Raw genomic sequence first — 20001 nt, 5'->3', positions numbered from 1 at the left:
GCTTTTCTATAGAAGACCTGAGTACCAGGGAAAGAAATTTTAAATTTTTTTCCCCTTTAGAGAACAGGGAATCAGTGGAAGCTTCTCGTCGGTGTGGTCATAAAATGTGTACTACACTTTAGTAGCTGAGTTAAGGATGAATTTTGAAAGGAGAGAGACCAGAGACAGCTAACAAGCTACAGACAGTGAAGTCAAATATATATGTGTCTATATGTTTATGAAGATATCAAGAAAATCAGAAACAAGATGTTTCCATTACTCTCTCTCTGTGCCTCAGTTTCCTCACCTCTAAAATGACAGGATTGGATTGGATATGATGGCCTTTAAGCTCCCATCCAGCTCTAAACTGGTGATCCTGTGTCTTTCTGTGTAATCATTGACTCATTTTAAGCCAAGGTGACATTTTGGCATCCAAAGCCCAACAATCGAAACTAACCTTGATTCACACCTTTATAGGCAAGTAAGGACAGGCAACTTGCACCTGCAAAGACATAAGCAAAACTCCTGAAAGGAGATACTGGCTGCTGTAGTGCCTAGTAGGGATAACATCAGTTCGCCTACAGAATGGTCAAAGGAAAGGTAACTTGCACCAGGAAAAAACTTTTAATATCAATACCAAGCAAAAGATTCTTAGCTGGAGACAGACAGGTTGACACAGAAGAAGCCCATCAGATGTGGTGTTTGACTTTGACGGGGGCAGGGGGCTGAGGGGAGGAAAAAATGAGGAAGAGCAAACACCCATCCAGAAACTGAGTTAAATATTTGGACCAACGCAGCCATCTGCCCCTTGAAATGTGGAAACTGGCTTCTCTGAAAGACCAGCTTCTCACTGAACTGTACAGGTGATAAGACGATTGTCATTCAAAACTGCTGCAGAGTGAGACTGCAGTACAGATCATGTGGCATCTAATACTTCTTACCTTATCACTCTTAAATTGCTCTATTATTTTACCTTGTCGGACAAAATCCTTTGAATGGAAAGTTAAAAATAACCCAAATTCCGCAGCAACCTCCATAATGAACCTGGATACTTAAGTACCACATATTCCCACCAGAGAGCGCTAGATTGACATTCACCTAATGTCTCACTGCTTGATGGTCAGATCTGAGGCTCTTCGACCCAACAAAATAAGAAAAATGTCAATGAATGGTTGGCATACATTCCAAGAACAGAATAAGATTAGATGGAAAATATTTCCATTAGGTGGCAATAGGGCCCCTGTCCACAGCACTGGAGAGTTTTAGTTTCAGTTTTACTCCCTGTGTCCCTCCCTCCCACCAGCCTCCTCAATCTTACTCCTATTTTGTCCATCAAAGCTCTATTTCTCCTCATGATCCTAGAATGCGTTTGGTACTTGGCTCCAAGAGTCCTATGAGGTAGGCAGTTGATCTATACCAGCTCCTCTTTTATGGGTAAGACAAAGTGAGGCTTAGGAAGATCAAATAACTTATGGAAGGTAATAAACAGGGCAATGAGGAGACCTGGGGAAGCTGAAACTAAAACCTAGGTCTGCTGTGCCCCTTTCTGCAAAACCCTAATGCTCTTCTATTACTACAAATACCTCCACTATATATGACTACCATGATGCCATTCTACTCCAATTACCGCCTTTTTTGTCTGGCCCCTCATGCTTGATCCTCTGCTCCATCTGATTTCACCTCTCCCTCCTCCCTGATATCAACAGAGGAGTCTTTCCATTCTTAGAGAGTTCCCTATCATTTTTATACTACTATCTTTTATCAGCATTCTCTCTCCCTACTCCCCTTTAAAGCCTAGCTTGAAAAAATACCTCCAGAATAAGCCTTTTCTCAATAGCAACAAGGGTGTGGACTCACCTCTAATCCCAAACCATTGCTATTTCCCCATACAGTCTATAATCACTCTATCATGGGACTCCGGAGATTGAATTGTCTCAAAGGCATGGACCCTCCCAACCCTCTACCCTCTACCCTCCACCCTCCACCCCCCACCTGGGGAAACAATTCAGAGCTGAACCTAAAGTTTTTTTGTTTTTGTTTTTTCATTTTAAAGGTCTCCTAAGAAGAACTGCAGTAACTATAACAAGAGCAACCTGAAACATACTTCTAAAAGCTCTTTCAAATAATATTGGGAAGTGGGCTTTCTTTTTACTTCATACTAAATAAATTGTTTAAGTATTAGTCCCCTTGTTTTCTTTCTTTCTTTTTTGGTGAGGCAATTGGGGTTAAGTGACTTGCCCAGGGTCACACAGCTAGTAAGTGTTAAGTGTCTGAGGCCGGATTTGAGCTCAGGTCCTACTGAATCCAGGGCCGGTGCTCTATCCACTGTGCCACCTAGCTGCCACTGTTTTCTTTCTTTCAAGTGACATTCAGGTTACTTTTTATGGATTAAGAAGCTTCACTCTTAAAATCAAAAAGATGATGGCAGAGGAAAAGAAGCTTCACTCTTTCTTGGGGTTTGGAAGATCAACCATGGCCCACTAGGAAGTTCTTATTCATAATAAACTGTGGTACATAAATGTAATAGAATATTTCTGAGTCATAATGAAAATGATGCATAAAACAAATTCAGAGGAACATGTGAAGATTTGAAGGAAGAGAGAAAGGCGCATAAACGATGACGGCAATGAGATGTGAATGAAGTAAACACAGAGAGGCAACAAAATACAATGGTCTTCAGCTAATATCATCCTGCCAAAGTTAAAAGATCACAACCCTCCTCTCTGTTAACCCAATTCTGTGGTGTCAAAATAACATCTAGTGATACTTTTATAAGACAATTAGTGGGAAGTGTGGTTAAAAAAAAAAGTGTAACTCGCTGCTCAAAGCCAAAAGGCTTCCTGGTAAAGGACTCTAAGGATACAATGTCTCATATCAATGCCCAGAGTTAATATGCTTTGATACCTTACTACAAAGTCTCCTTTCAAACCGATTCTCCTTGTGTTTAACTCAAGCAATTAACATCAATGAATTCTCAAGTGAGGAATTCAGGGAAATCAGAAAGGAGATATGGGAGATTACTGTGCAATAACTTTCATCTTCAAATACTTTGATAAGCATTTATCCTATCACAGTGGCAAGAACAGAACTGGAAGGTGTTGGACCTAAGGGAAGAAACATGGTGGCAGCCTGAAAACAACCCTATAGGAAAACAGGCTGAATTGTTAGGCAAATGTATGGCTCTTTAGACTGCAGGAGAGAAAAGAATTGAGGAAAAGGGGGAGAATATTCATAGGGTCACCCTCCAATACTGCCCAAAGCTTTCCCTTATGTGGAAGGAGAGGTATTAATGGAGAACGTTTGCCTGGCTCCTCTATTCTTTGGTGGCCCGAGGTTGGGCTGGGGAAAACAGATGGACAGATAGCTAGAACGCTCTTACCAGTGTGTGTAAGCATGTGTCGCTGGAGGGAACTGGCCCAGGGAAACACTCGGGGACAGTAGGGACAGCTGATCTTTTGCAGGCAGGCAGAGTAGGAATTCCGCTTTCCCCTCAGGAGCTTTTCATCAGGAGCGTCCTGCTCATCATCGCTAGGCCCATTACGGTCAGTAGGCATGGCTTCGTCTCTGACATCATCTTCCGCGGATTGTAGGAATGGACTAAACTGGTTGGTATCTGTGGTGGCCAGCATCTTCTCAATGCTGGCAAACTCCCCACTGGACTCCAGATCCACGCCCCCACTGTTTGTCTTGGGACGGTTCTTGGTCCCTTTCTTTCGACCTCTCTTCTTTGAGAAACCAGCTGACCCTTGCTCCATGGAAGCAGCAGCACCAGGACTACTGGCCCGGAGAGCTGGGTCACCAGGCTCTTTGGGGCTGCCTGTGGTGGCAGTGGCTGCAGGCTTCTGCTTTGTGCCTCCTAGCTTCTCGGGGACTGTGGGATTGCTGGTGGTCTTGGGTGTGGGGTCTGACACCTCGGTTTTCAACAAGGCAGGGGCTGACGACACAGATGAGATTATCTGGGCAATGGAAGCCAGAGGCGGCAGCTCCTTTGTCACAGGGGGCTTTGGCAAGAGTGGGGGTGGCTTGGGCCGAAGAGGGCGCAGCAAGGCTGAATTGCTCAGGAGGGCTGGGGAGATGATGGGGACAGCAAGGTGGAGGGGGGCCTGCAGAGGCTGGGCAGGATGTGAAAGATTGGTGGTGGTGGCAGTGGTGGCAATGGCGGTCGCTGCGGTTGTCACAGCTGGCTTCTCCAAACTCCCATTGGCTCCAAAAGTCACGGGCAGGGTGGAGCAAGGTGGAGGAGAAGCGTAGAGCTGGTCACCACAGCTGGGTGCTGGCTCTTGCTTTTTGGCTTCGCCTGGCACCGTTGTTTCTTTATCCCGCCGAAGGCTCTTGGGAATGGATAGATCAATGGGTTCCATGGAACAGTCATAAGGAGATGAACCGAGGAAAGAGGAGTTCTCTTGCTTCACCTGGACGAAGGCCAAGCCCTTGCCTTTCTGTGAGAAGTCAAGCGGCTCATTGAAGTCCATCGAGAAGCTGCTCGTAGGCTCCAGCTTGATGGAGATGTGGGGAGGCAGGGGCTGCGGAGGACCCCCTCGGAGGAATCCATTCTGGGGCTCCAGGAAGGCAGTCAGGGGCTTTCGATCCCCATAGGCAGCGCAGCCGCCATCCTCGAGGAGCGTGGAGGTCTCTGGGGCCTGGGCTTCCCGAGGACCTCCACCACAGTCCACGGCAAGGACGTAGCTCTCGATCTCTCGCTCCTGCACGTGGAGGTGCTGTTTGAGGATATGGTGAACACAATTGCGCTTAGTGGAGAAGGCAGTCCCACATTCCTTGCACTCAAAGGGCTTCCGTCCCTTCTGGCAGCCTGCAGCCCCCCCACTGTGGGTTCTCATGTGGATGCGCAGGGCCCGGTAGTGCTTCAGGTCCTCCCCACAGAGGCGGCAGACTGTGTCTGGGGAGCAGAAGGCATCTACCATCTCGGCGGCGTTACTGGAAACATACTCGATGTTCTTCTCGATATCCTTCCGGGTGGCTTTGAGGTGCTTTTTCCTCAGGTGCCGTTCACAATTGGCCTTCACAGTGAAGGGGTAATGACAGATCTTGCAGATGTAAGGCCTCTCGCCGCTGTGTGTGCGCAGGTGCCGGATGAGGGCGGCTTTATCTGCGGCGATGTAGTCGCAGATGTTACACTGATAAGGAGAGATGCCCAGGTGGGAGCGGACGTGAGCCCGTAAAACGCCCGAGAAGGCAAACACTTGGTCGCAGAAGCGGCAGGGATAGAGGACCTTGCGCATGGCTTGTGTCTTCTTGCCGGCCGCTCCGGCGATAATGGCCTTGAGTTCACCCTCTGTTACTTCTTGCTTGATTTTGGCCTCCATGTTCAAGGGCAGCAGCGCCTCGATGATGCTGTCCTGTTCTAGCTGAGTCTTCATCTCTGGCTGTCCTGATGCCTCTCCCCGAGACTGCAGGAAGAGCTGGGAGGATGTAGTCAGCTTGGCCCCTGACTTGGACTGCAGCAGGTGGGAGTTGGAGGCCGCTTCCACCGAGTTTTTGATCAGCCTCAATGGTGGAGGGGGAAGGCTAGGGCTGATGCAGCCCGGTGAGGCTTGCTGGGCGCTGATCAGGGGTGGGGGGGTAGAGGTGGCAACAACGGTCCGAGGAGTGACCAGAGGCTTTGGCTTCAGAGGGGGCATGTGCTTGAAAATGGACTGCATGGGGGTAGCGGGGGCCTTAGAGAGTGGCGGAAGACTAATCTGGGGAGGAACTGAGGAGGCCATCTTCAGGATCTGCTGGATGTCAGCCAGCTCGATGGCAGACTCACTGGAAATGGGTTTGACAACAATACTACTGTCAGGCTGGATGATGAATCCCTTCTGGAAGGGCTGCAGGGATAGATGCTTCATGTTTTCCTTGGTGGGTGGGATGACCGTCAGAGAACCGCCCAGGGAAGCTGCACTAAGAGGGGACAAAGTGAGCAAGCCGGGCTCCTGAGGTAGGCCGCTCTTCAGGGTTTCGAGCTGTATTGCTTGGTTGTCATCCAGCACAGGCTCCTCCTGGGGGGTGGGCTGGAGGTCTTTGGTGCACTGGAGGCCCAGGGCTGCCATGAAGGCTTTCTGGTCGGGGCTGTCATCTGTCAAGGCCTTTGACTGTAATCTCTGCTTTTCGCTCCCTTGATCCCCTCCCATGTGGGTTTGTGTGTGTAGTTTGAGTGCAGAAAGCATGGGGAAGGCCTTATTGCAGGTCTCACAAATAAAACGATGAAATTCACTGATGCATCTTCGCAAATTTGTTTCACACCAGACCTGCAAGAAGCATGGAAAACCAAGTCACAGTTGGGAGGACGGAACTAAAGAGAATCCGAATTCAAGTAGGCCAGAAGGGGAAGGGAAGGGTGAGCTTTTGCTCCAATCCAGATATATTTTCAAATGAAGCACATTTTTAGATCTTAGAATGCTGCTTCATCTTTGGGCACTGTGACAAATACTGCATGTGCACTCAGAGAACTTGGGCTAAGATCCTGGCTGGGACTTAGTACTACTCCTGTGACCATGGCCAACCTCTTGGTTTCAACTTCTTCATCCATTAGATGAAGGGATTGGACTCAAGGATCTTTAAGACCCTCTTTAACTCTGAATTTATGATTCTGCTAAAAAGGAGAGAGAGCCCTTTTATATTCTTTTTCCCTGCACTAGACTTCTTGATATACTGAGTACTGGGCTAAGACAGGACTCCTGCCTGGGATATATGATCAGCCCACTAGTCCACTGGCAAAGCTTGGGAAAATGACTTAATTCTTGTGCCTCAATTTGTTCATCCGGAAAATGAGCAGGTTGGAATAGGTGATCTCTTAGGCCTCTAAGAGTTTTCTGACTGACGCTTTTTAGTGTTACTCCAAATCAATTTCCTCATTATAATTTTAGTTAGTCATTTGGTCGTGTAATTGGTTTATCACTAAGTCCATTTATAATTTAGACAGTATCTGGCACAGCCTAGTCATGAAAACTAAATATGTCTCCAAATTATTTTGGAAATCTGGTGACACTTCAAGATTCCCTTCTCAGAAAAAAAAGTTTTTAAGTGCATAAAATAAAATATGGAAAATTACAAAAGAAACCAATTATATTGAAATTGTTATCAAAAGAGTTCAACAACCACCACCATCCCACACAAATTCATAGAACCCAGATTAAGAACCACTGCAATAGGGGGAAAAGAAAAAGGTGAGAAGGGAGGATGGATTGTAGCTCCAATCCAGATGTACTGTTTTAAGACAAAGTGGAATTTAAGGAGAAACACATACTGGAACTTATATTCAGTTCAAATTATTAAGTTCTGATTTTCATAAATCTATAAACATTTTCAGGGTCTATATATTACACACACACAAAAAAAGTCTCTAAACAAAGGGAAGAGCAACACAAAGTCTGTGTTCTCAGAAGGTTCCAAATAAACAAAATGCCAAGTTTTAAAAAATGAACCCCTATTTCTTAATTTAATTAAGGCAGAATACCTGAGAAATGCGAGGAAATTTCCTACAAGAGAAGTCAGTGAATCCTAAATCATGGAAGCCAGCAGGAATTGAAGGATTGTTCTGAATAAAAGGCTTTCCCGTCGGGTCTCTTGGAAATTGCTTGTGGATAACTGCATTATGACGCAGCAATCCCCGATGTGTGCGGAAGGTAATGCAACAAATGTCACACCTGGAGGCAAAAGAGGAAACATATTATAAGGCTTATACATAAGCTTTAATAGAGCCCTGAGAACCTTACTTTTATGTACTGCCTCGCTATTACTTTGGTGTTTTTCAGAATTTCACCAAAAAATAAAAAATAAATTAAAAATGTTGGATTTTACAGTTTCATCGCCTATTCATCTGGTTCATCATTACCTTATACCAACAACTTCTGCATCTTAAAACTGCAAGAACTGCAAAAAAGCACCACAGACAACATGGTGCACAAATCAAAGGGTAGTTAGTAGACAACAGAAAGGCAGATAAGGACCTAAATGCTCTGTCCCATTTCTGTCTTCATTGAACCACAAAATGCACATGGAGAATTAATTCTGCAGATGACATACATCACTTCAAAAACCAAAGCAATCAAGTGAACACTACTGATATCTCAAGGTTAGAAGACTTCAAATTATTCTCCAAATGACCTGGCAGCAAGTGATAACAAGCAATAATGCTAATGCCTTAATTCAAATGACAATAATGTATTCCTTTCACATCTTTGTCTCCATCAGGACCTTGATGTTATCTAAGGAATACCTTCACTTTACTACCGAATGAAACCCAGTCCAGCCTCTAAGGTACAGTTTAAATGTCACTTCCTCCAAGAAGGCTTCTTTCCCCTCTCCCCTCAGCAAGAATTGTTTTCTCCCTCCTCTAATTTCCCATAATGCTTTTTAGGCATGTCATATTTGACCTGGTAATACAGTTGTGTTCATCTCTAAATTAAACTGTAGGAGCAGCTAGGTGGCGCAGTGGATAAAGCACTGGCCCTGGATTCAAGAGGACTTGAGTTCAAATCCAGCCTCAGACACTTGACACTTACTAGCTGTGTGACCCTGGGCAAGTCACTTAACCCTCAGAGCCCCCACAAAATAAATAAATAAATGAACACTTAAAAAAAAATAAATAAAACTGTAAATTCCTTAAGTTTATGAATCTTGTCTCATTCATCTTCATTATTATCCACAGTGTCCAACATATTGTATCAGACAATAAGTACTCAATAAAATACTGTGGAACTGAATTAAGTTGGGAAAAATCTTGTTTTTATACCACTACTCACTTGAGGGATTTACAGCAAAGCTATTTCCAGGTATAGAGGATGATTAAAAGCTTAAAACATATGCAAATGAAGCCTACTATTTTTGCATTTTGCCAACACAAAATTGTTCTCTGGCAAAATTCAAGTTAAATCCTTGTCATGTACAATCCTGGGCTGAAGAGAGTTGCTAATACACACCCGACATAGCTTATACATGCCATACTTAGGTAGTGAAATATCAAAAGGACTCTGCAGTCACAGAATTGAGGAATTATACAATCATGTGGAAAGAACTCTACTTTTCAAATGTTGTATATGTGAAGATAAACCTATGGAGTCAACATCAACAAAATATATACTCTTCAATTTTGGGGGGGGGGGGGGTTTTGAGGCAATTGGGGTTAAGTGATTTGCCCAGGGTCACACAGCTAGTAAGTGTCAAGTGTCTGCATTTGAACTCAGGTCCTCCTGAATCTAGGGCCGGTGCTGTATCCACTGTACCACCTAGCTGCCCCTAGAACATATACTCTTAAAACTGCTTTTGCATCAATCTATTCTAAGCTGTTCCATGTGTAACATCTGCTTGCAAAAAAGAAAGATGCCTTATATGCAAAAAAGTTCTTTGCATTCTGCTACTGCTTTCAAGACAGCCTTTGCATTGCTACATAAACTTCAATGGAAACATTTTTGCTTTTAAATTCTCTCCCCTCTAGAGATATAGGTAACAAAACACTGAAAAAGTAGTTGAACTCATTTTCATTTTATTGCTGAAAGAAATGTCTGTTGTTGGTGTAACTATTTCTCTTATCACTATGGGACAAGACAAGGCAGAATATTGTTCTCTTGAACATTAACCTGTTTTATTTCTGGCATTTGTATCTCATCATTATTTTGCCAGTATTTAATTCAAATGAGAATAATAGGAACCCACATGCCATTTGAGAAGCAATTTGGGGGGGGGGGGAGATTTTCCTTAGATTATCATCTATCATTACAATCTTTTGGCAAGTGTTAAATACAAATAAATCAGAATAAAGTTTTTAAAATGACTATACCCTTATATGCAAATTAAAGTTATTATATTCCTTAAAATAATCTCCACATGATTGGCAAGGTTGACAAAAGGGGAAAATGACAAATGCTGGAGGCACTGTAAAAAAACAGGTGGGTAGAGCTGTGAACTGGTCCAGCCATTCTGGAAAGCAATTTAGAACTATGCCCCCAAATCTATTAAATGTGCATATACTTTGACCCAACCACATCACTATTAGGTCATATCCCAAAGAGATCAAGGAAAGAGAAAAACCCATACGTACAAAAATATTTATAATAGCACTTTGGGCATGTCAAAGAATTGCTCATCATCTAGGCAGTGGCTCAACAAATTTGGGTATATAAATGTAATGGAATACTATTGTGCTGGTTTCAAAGTAACTTAGGACGGTTTGAATGAACTGATGCAGTGAAGTAAATGGAACCAGGAGAACAATTTGTACAAAAACAACACTACTGGGCGGGGGCCGGGGGCAGCTAGGTGGTGTAGTAGATAAAGCACCAACCCTAAATTCAGGAGGACCTGAGTTCAAATCCAGCCTCAGACACTTGACACTATCTGTGTGACCCTGGCCAAGTCACTTAACCCTCACTACCCTGCAAAATACAAAACCAACAATAACAACAACAACAACAAACAGTATTGGAAAGGCAAACTTTTGAAAGACTTAGAAACTCTGATCAACAGGATCAACCATAATTCTAGAGGGCACATGATGAAATATAGTACCCACATCCATATAGAGAAGTGACAGACTCAAGAGTGAAGACTGAGGCATACTTCTTTTGGGACATGGCTAATGCAGAAAATTTGTTCTGTTTGACTACACGTTTGTAATGGGTTTTGTTTTTCTTGTATTCTCAAGGGAGGAAGGAGGTGAAGGGGGCAAGAATCTGAAAATAAAGTATTTTTTTAAATTAAAAAAAAAATAATCTACACCAGGCACGTTATTTCCTTCTTTCTCTTCTATTTTGTTGAGTACATACAGGAATGGATAAAAAAAATTACTTGCCCTAGGCCTCAGAACAGGGCCTTACATTTAGCATGCACTTAACATGTGAGTAGAACTTTACTCAAAACCTTCACTCAATGGTTTCCCAATGCCTACCAAAACAATTCCAAATGCCTTACTCAACCTGGCAAAAAACCTTGTTCTCTCTCCCTGGAATTCATGCTTCAGGTAGTGAAAGATAACCTCTAAAGTACCATCAAGCATGCATTCCCTTCCCTGACTACAGAAGCCTATCCCCCACGGCATCTCTTTCACAATCTCTTATTGCAAACCGCCATGATGTGTCTCCTCTGATAAAGCTTCACAGCGCCTCTTTGATGACACTTATCTTACTTTTGTATTTACATCCACAGCAACTGCTGCATGGCTCTAGGAACCGAATGCTTGACATTTTGCTTCATATAACTAATCTGTTCCCCATATGATCTTCACATGTGAACAAAGCACTGGCTATGGCTTTGGAGGACCCACGTTCAAATTTCAGTGTGCGCCCAGGTGATTTGGGGAATTTCCCTTTCCTCTGGGAACCCCAGAGAATTAGTTTAGATGACCACTGAGATCTTTTTTAGCTCTGGAGCCATGACGCTATTCCAAGACTATCTGCTGAATACTGGAAAGGCAGCAGGCAGAAAAGACTATTAAGCACCTACTGTGTGTAACACAGGAAGGGATAGTACTTGAGTTACATTTTTCGGGGCAATGAGGGTTAAGTGACTTGCCCAGGGTCCCACAGCTAGGAAATGTCAAGTGTCTGAGGCTGGATTTGAACTCAGGTCCTCCTGAATCCAGGGCCAGTGCTTTATTCACTGCACCACCTAGCTGCCCACTCAAATAGCATCTCTTGACACATTCTGCCTGTGAGATTAACTGCATGGAGCACTCCTTACTTACCTGCCTCTGTAGAATAAGACTAATGAAATAGCCTTCACTAAGATAAGGCAAATGAACAGGTTGTTTTAATTTATCTATCTATCTATCTATCTATCTATCTATCTATCTATCTATCTATCTATCTATCTATCTATCTATCTATCTATCAATCAATCAGACTTGCCCAGGGTCACACAGCTAGTAAGTGTCAAGTGACTGAGTCTGAATTTGAACTCAGGTCCTTCTGAATCCAGGGCTGGTGCTTTATCCACTGCGACACCTAGCTGCCCCCATAAACAGTTTTTTTTTTTTACACAAACCTTATACATCTTTATAAATGATACCTCTTACTATTATTATTATTATCATCAATTAAAAAAACAACAACACATGTGGGAGCCAGGCTTAAAAAGGCATGAGGGCCTAACTCCCTTTATGTAACAATTAGTGTTTATCTGGTTTCTTTCTTTTCTTTAAACTTGGTTTCTTTTACCACATTTGTAAAGGGCATGTGACCACTGTCATTTGTTACCTGAAGCAATGGGTGATATTAAGTAATTTCAAACTGACTAAAGTTAGGGTGTCTGTTGGAATCATAAAGATTCACAAAGAAGTTCTGTGTGAGGACGACTGGTAAAAAGGTTTGGTACTATACTAAAACCTGCAGGTAAAAGAGAATTTCTTTACAAAATATGTCTCCATGGGAGGCAGTGTTGAAAGAGTCTTAGACTTGCAGCCCCAAAGTCTGAATTCTAATTTCAGCTGTGTAACTTATTAGCCACATGGCCTTGGAAAGATGACTGAACCTGGAGTAGTATTTAAAACTGAAAAAAAAAAAAAAAAAAGACTTTCAATCTAAAAAAGACTAAGAATATCTAATTAAAACCCCTCATTTTGGGGGCAGCTAGGTGGCGAAGTGAATAGAGCACTGGCCCTGGAGTCAGGAGTACCTGAGTTCAAATCCGGCCTCAGACATTTACTAGCTATGTGACCCTGGGCAAGTCACTTAACCCCAATTGCCTCACTAAATTAAAAAACAAACAAACAAACAAAAAACCCCTCACTTTAATGATTAGTAAAACTGAGGCCCAGAGGTTGTTAAGCACACTTTCAAGCAAAAAGAAAGAGGATCAACCTTGATGTCCCTTTGTTAAAAATTTGTGGACTTTTAAAAACAGTTCTGCTAACAAGGGCAGATATTTTTTCTCTCCTGTCTGGGATATGTCAGATGACAAGCTAAGGGTCTGCATAATCACCTTCAAGCACTTCTATTTAACTTAAAACTGGGAGAAAAGGAGAAAACTAGATCCTTTCTTGACTGTCTGCTTCTCTACCCAAAATAAACACATTCACTTAAAACTGATTCACATGAGGGGACAGCTAGGGGGCTCAGTGGATAAAGCACCTGGATTCAGGAGGACCTGCGTTCAACTTACTAGCTGTGTGACCCTGGGCAAGTCACAACCCCAATTGCCTCACCAAAACAAAACAAAAAAACACTGATTCACACTAGATTTACATGGTTATATACACCACATAAATGGTCAGAGGAAATGAGACAGTTTTGAAAAGCAAGTTAAACGATTAACCAGTTTTTTGGGGTTTTTTTTGGGGGGGGTTGTTAATCACCAATGATTTGTAAATAATATTCAGTGGTATGCAAAATAAAACCAATCTATGGTTTTGCCCCACTGTATCTGATTCACAAAGATAACAAAATTGGAAAGTGACAATTGTAGCAGCCACAGGTTCATTAATACTCTGCTAGTGGAGCTATGAAATGGTCAAGCCATTCTGTAAAGCCATTTGGACTTATCCCCCCCACCCCCCATAATATATATTTGAAAAAAAATCTGAAAACCATCCTCAGCTCTTGCACCATACAAAAATGAACAGCCAGATTTGGCCCTCAGGCTGGAGTTTGCTAACCCCTATACTTAAGAGATCAAAGAAAAAAGGAAAAAGACAGTGTACAAAAATATTTATAGCAGCAAGGCAAAAGACTGGGTCTGTAGTCAAGAAGACCTGAGATCAAATCTAGCCTCAGACATTTTTAATAGCTGTGTAACCATGAGCAAGGCAGAGTCACCTCTGTCAGTCTGTTTCCTTACTTGAAAAATGGGGATGATAATGAAAGTCACACAATAGCTTTAGTATATACTTTAAAAAAAGAAAGGCAAACTCTATATCATGGAGAGTTTGAGCTAAATAAGCTTTGGGTGTACAGTTAATGCTGTTCTTTTTCTGTATCCTTTAAATCTTCTGGTCAAGAAGAGACCCTGGATTCTTAAGAAAGAACACATTCATAATGGCACATGAGCTCAGACAGGGTTGACACCAACCTGGAAATGCTTCAAAGTTAGGCCTGCTAATACAGTGTGTGTCTGCTGTCACCTTGCCTAGTTTGAGAGGCTGTCACAAAAGCTAAGTATGCAGTGCAGACTAGGGTGTAAAAAGAATTCCAAGTAGTGGAAGAAGTACCCCCAGCCAATCAAGGGCCATCTCCTATGGGTCAGGCACTGTGCTAAATGCTGAGGCACATAGACAGATCCTGCTCTCAATCTCACAATCACTAACAAGAGGACAAGGACACACAAACAAGTCACAGACAGGATAATCAACAGAGGGAATGCACTAGCATTAAGAAGTATCTGCATTAAGGACACTGAGAAGGGAAACAGCATTTAACTAAGTATCAAGAACTAAGCATAAGAGAAAACTGAGGTTAAGTGACTTGTCCAAGGTCACCCAATTAATAAATAAGTGTCTGAGGTTGCAGTTGAAGTCAGGTCTTATTGACTCCTGACTCCTGGCCTAATCCACTTCTAGCTTCTTGAAGAAGGTGAGATTTCAACCAGGAAAGAAGCCAGCAAGAAACCCCAGATCCTTGATGTGAACGGCGGCGTAAAGGCACATCTGGTTCCCCTTCTCAAGGAGATCAAAAACAGCAGCAGCAGCAGCAGTAAGAGTACCCTATTCTGACTAGTAAACTCTGGTAAAGAACATGATTTTTAAAATCCTAAATAAAAACTAAAAGGAATATATTTAGGATGAGAGGAAATAAATACCAAGGAAAGAATCTTGTACTAAATCCCATTTCACACTCAATACTCGTTGACCGAACTTAAATAAAAGCAATGTATAAAACGATCACCCAGAAACACTCATAAAGTCTTTATCAGTTGGAAAGCAACTCAACACTCCAGCAAGCCACCCTCAAGGCCTTCAGGCACAACTGGTTGGAACCTTGTGTCTAAGCAGCTCTCCAAGGACAATGGAGGTCATTGTAAAGCTGATTCTGATGCTGAAGGATACAGAGTGTGCTGCAGGCTCACAGTTCTCAGAGGATTTGCAAACCTCACTTGGACTTGTCAGTCTTCATTATGACTTCAAACTGTTAACTGGACTGATGTGCTGGGCCAGAATGGCTCCATACTACTATCTCTAGGAACTAAGACATCTAAACTGCAGCAAGAATTCAGGATTAACAGAACTGTTATAAAATGCATATAAATACCTCCACACTGGATAATGAAAAGCAGCAGTAATAGGAGAAAGAAGGATTTTATAAGAAGGTACCCAGAAGAAGGCTGCAGGACCACTTCATTTGCAAGTAATTTTGACAACATGCCACCAGGAAAAAGACAAATATGTGATCCTGGGCAAGTCACTTAATTCTGTTTGCCTCAGTTTCTTCATCTGTAAAATGAGCTGTGGAAAGAAATGGCAAACCACTCCAGTATATTTGCCAAAAAAACAAAGAAACAAACAAACCTCAAATGGGGTCAGGAAGAGTCAGACATTACTGAAAAACAACTGGACAAAACAACGACTTCATACAGATTATCCCCCAATTTGTGAAAGGGTTGGTTGGGTTCTAAAAGTCTGAAAGCATTTCCTCACAGAAAAAAATTTACAAATAGTAATTAAGTTGCCAGATTTTACCCAACAAAAGTCTACTAAACCACAAGCTAACTGGAATATAGGACTGTACTACTAATACAACAGACTTCCTCCACCACCATAACAATGTTTCTACAAGAAAATGACTTGAGTTTTACAGTATATATAACACCCTCTTTTCCCTAAGCCCTAGTCATGGAATGAAAGGGAATCAGAGACTTCCTTAAAATCACCAAAGGAATGATGGCCTGAAGACAAAGGCTCCAAAGAGAAGTCAGGTTCCAGGGGAAGGAGTTAAATGAGCTTCCAACCTTCAGGTGACACTTTTCCCCAACTCCCACTGCCTTTTTCCTAGATTCTCATAATTGTCCTTAATGTATCCAGTGGCTTGAAACTAGGATATGTCAGTCACTAAACATCTACTAAGCATCTACTCTGGTGCCAACACTAAGCAAAACACTGGGGATGCAAAGAGACAAAAGACAGTCCCCTTCCCTCAATAATCTAATGGAGGAGATAACATGCAAAAAGAACTATTTGCAAATTATATGCAGGATAAGTAGGAAATAACAGAGGGAAGGGGAAGAAGTTAAGAGGGATGGGGAAAAGCTTCTTGTAGATGAGATTTTAGTTGGGCCTTAAAGGAAGGCAGCAGAAAGAGAGAAAGTAGGGCATTCCAGTCACAGGGGACAAAACGCCTAGAGCTGAGAGATGGAGGGTCTTGTCTGTTCAACAGCAAGGAGGCCATGTCAGTGCTGTACAGATCATTTTGCATTTGAACCTAGAGGGAATAGGGAGCCACTGGAGTTAACTGAGTGGGTGGAATAGTTGAGCCTGCACTTAGGAAAATCATTTTGGGGGCTGAATAAAGGACAGATTGTAGTGGGGAGAGACTTGTTTTGGATCATTGTATTGCTGAGAGTAGTTAAGTCATTTACAATTGCTCATAGAACAATAATGCTGTCACTGCGCACTGGTTCTGCTCACTTCACTATACATAAGTTCATATAAGTCTTTCCAGGTTTTTCTGAAATCATCCTGCTTGTCCTTTCTTAGAGCACAATAATATTCCATTAAAATCATATACCATAGCTTGTTTTCTATGCAATTATTTTTAATATTTTCAATGTCTATGAGAAGGGCAAGAGACATGAAACAAAAATGACAATAAACAGGGCCTGTTTTCTGGCTTTGACCTCTCAACTGTGTGCCAAGGTGAATGTGAAAGCAATGTAAATTACAGAGATGAAAAATCAGGGTATGCAAAACTATTTGTATGTGGCAGCTTAAATCATTTAGATCTCTAACTCACTCACCTCACTAACAGATTTAAAGGAAGGTGCCATTAGGACAGATAAAAGGTATCACACCAAAACCTAAACACTTAGAATCTGTATTTCGCTTATTTTATATAAAATAAGAAACCTGGACAACTGGTTTCAGAATGTAGTGTATGAAAAGTAGTGGATTTGATGTTGGTGGAGCTATGGGAAGGAGGAACCCCTGTTGAAATCATGTTGCTGACGTCAGTACAGCTAGGCAATGAGCCTTTTTTGAGCCTCAGTTTCCTCATCTATAAAATGGGAATCATTATACCTGTGGTATAGACCTCAAAGGTTTAGTGTGAAGATACAACGAAAACATGTATGGAAAAGAACTTCACAAATCTGAGTATATTTGATGGGGTGGGGGTGGGGGGAAGAGGAGAGAGAAAAAAAACCCACCCTAAATATTAGACAACTCAGAAAAGTACAACTGTCACAGGAAGAAGCAAATAGCATGCCACAGAGCAATGGCTAAACTATTGTGAGTATAGAAGCAAAGTACAGCAATTGATGCCCACGAATATGGCCTTATGTCTTCAAGAAAAAGCTAAATTATTCTTTGGTATGCTCAAGGAAGGGGAGAAATACAATGTAGTATGAAAAATCTTGGAATGAGAAGCCCTAAGTGAATGTCCAGGCTGACATTTGCTAGTTCTGTGACTGCCAAATCACCTAAAATCTTCTGGGCCTCAATTGGCTCATCTATAAAAAAATGGGAATAATATAGCATGTTCCTTACTCCGCATCACAGGGTTAAGAAAGAAAGCAGGTCAGGTCATAAGTCATACAATGCTATACAAAAATGTGAGTTATTACTAATTTTATTTTTTAAAACTTTTGACATTTAAAATTTAAAACCTATAAAATGCACTTATTCCCAATAGCACACCCCTTAACCATGTCAGATCAATGCATTTGCATACCAACAGTAAATCAAACACAGCGTTCCTAAAGCAAACAGGCAGCACTCAAAATTCACCCATTTTCTTAAACTCTGCAAAACCATTCCCTTTTAAAAGCTAGTCTTTCAAAAGTGTCCAAATCAGGGCAGCTAGGTGGCACAGTGGATAGAGCACTGGACCTGGATTCAGGAGTACCTGAGTTCAAATCCGGCCTCAGACACTTAACACTTACTAGCTGTGTGACCCTGGGCAAGTCACTTAACCCCCATGGCCCCGCAAAAAAAAAAAAAAAAAAAAAAGTGTCCAAATCAAGAAATAAAAAAGGTGGTTCTTTCTCCCAATAGCCTCCTTTCTGTAGTAACAGCGGAACAAAATAAAATGTAGCCAAATATTGTCATTTAACACAAATGGCCACATAGCTTCGTCCAAATTCAGGTGAATTGGAGTTATCACTTAGGAGCCTTAACTCCTTTGCATCATGGCTGTCATCCTCTAGAGCCAAGATACTGGTCAGTGACTCATGTGTGGATGGACATGGAAGAGAGGAAAAGGGCAGCTATTCCCAAGATTTCATTACCATCGGTCACAAGTTGGTCCTCAGCATCACAACATTTTAAAAAGTAACATTCTCCAATTACTTCTTTGAGGAATTGAGGGAAATTACAGGTTTTCTTAATCAAAAAATTAGCATTTTAAGAGGATATTTATTTCCTGGTTCATTTTTTCTTTCCTAGTCTACAGGAAGAGACTAGGAGTGCTAAAGATTCTCCTCCTCTGTAGCCCCACCCAGTTTTAGACATTCTTCTCCTTTCAGAATCTGACCCTCCCCCATTCAGCTCCCACTCTCTCCCATCCCCTCCTCTGAGGACAGACATCAAACAGCTGCACTAATCTCTCCTCCCAGTTGCTGGTAAGAGGGATGGAACAGCCACAACTCCCTAGCCGCCTGCCTCCAGGGGATCCTAGGAATCCACCCCAGGCTGCACACAGCATTCTAACACCCGCTGGCTTTTTCAACCTCCACTCCATGTGGCATCACAAAGAGCTTATGCAAGCATGAGCACAGAAACTGGAGAATTCAGAGCCTTTAGCCCGTGCAGAGCACAAAACCTGGACAAAGGGTCCCTTGCTATCCTCCTTCGGAGAACCCAAGATTTCTGGCATCAGGCAAAAATAAATGCCTTCCAAGGACCCCGCCCCATCTGACCACTTCCCTCCTTACAATACTTAGCCAACCTCCCACTTTGCCCCACTCCCTGGATGGAGGTAGGGACTTAAGAACTCATCATTTCCCCTATTTTTAGGATGATGCTAAGGGTGCTAGGCTGTGTTCATCCCCAATACTACCTTAACTTCTCTTTGTACCTAAATCAATATGTAAATTTAGATGTTCATTAAGAAGGGGAGATGGGTATCTCAGAGCCACTCTCTCTGTGCCATGCTTTTCTCCCCATGAGAAATCCAAGGGTTTCTTTCATGGTTTCCCTTCCCTTCCCCTTCCTCTAAATAAACTACTATCTTATTAAAAAAAAAAAAAAGGAAACGGACAGATTGGATGGCTAGAACCACTGGCTGACTGCAAGAGCTGCTTCTAGCGATCCCACTTTGGGGCTCAGCTCCCCACATGCTCATTTTCATTGTAATTTAGGAAGACTTAGAGCTGCTGTGAGGCTCTTTAACTTCCTGGCTTCTCTACCTTCTCACCTTTTCTCAGAAGGACTTATGAAAGGAAGGGCTGGGATAAGCCTGTCTCCCCCTCCTTTATTGCTTAGACCAATGGTCTGTAACTTTTTTTTTTGCATCCCAGATCAAAAATAATGTTTTTAAATGCATAAGATACACAAGACGACAATGAAAACCAATTTTATGGAAATGCAGTTATCAAAAAAAATTTTTTTTAAGTTTACAGTCCCCAGTTTAAGAGCCTCTGCCTTACACGGGCTGAAGACTTTGTCCTGAAAATCCCATCCCCTCAGAGACAAACGAACAATTTATCCAGAAAAAAATAAAATAAAGCCTTAGAACAGATAGAACATTATTCTGGCAAATAACTTATTTTCCATTAAAGGTCATAGCCCAAGATGCTACAGAGGAAATACCAAAAAAATGACAGACAGACTTCAGCCATAAAGATCACCAGCAACCCTATAGCCATCTTTCAAGAAGTCCTGAACAGCCCACAAATTAATTACTATTTCTCTACTTTAAAACAGCTATAAAACACTCCCTTTAA

General features: G+C 42.2%; 1 protein-coding gene across 1 annotated transcript in view; it reads right to left on the bottom strand.

Annotated features, from left to right (window-relative positions):
- The window catches only part of RREB1 (ras responsive element binding protein 1), a 147735-nt gene that overhangs the window by 22236 nt on the left and 105498 nt on the right, over positions 1 to 20001 (bottom strand). Inside the window, exons 9-10 of the mRNA XM_043976480.1 lie at positions 7436 to 7625; positions 3359 to 6227 (exon numbers count right to left, since the gene is read on the bottom strand). Of these exons, the coding sequence (XP_043832415.1) occupies positions 3359 to 6227; positions 7436 to 7625 (3059 nt within the window). The remainder of the gene's footprint in view (positions 1 to 3358; positions 6228 to 7435; positions 7626 to 20001) is intronic.

The sequence above is a fragment of the Dromiciops gliroides genome, chromosome 1 (genome assembly GCF_019393635.1).
Source record: "Dromiciops gliroides isolate mDroGli1 chromosome 1, mDroGli1.pri, whole genome shotgun sequence".
Lineage (NCBI taxonomy): Eukaryota > Metazoa > Chordata > Mammalia > Microbiotheria > Microbiotheriidae > Dromiciops > Dromiciops gliroides.
The sequence above is the reverse complement of the archived record's forward strand: the minus strand, read 5'-3'. Positions and strand labels throughout refer to the sequence as shown.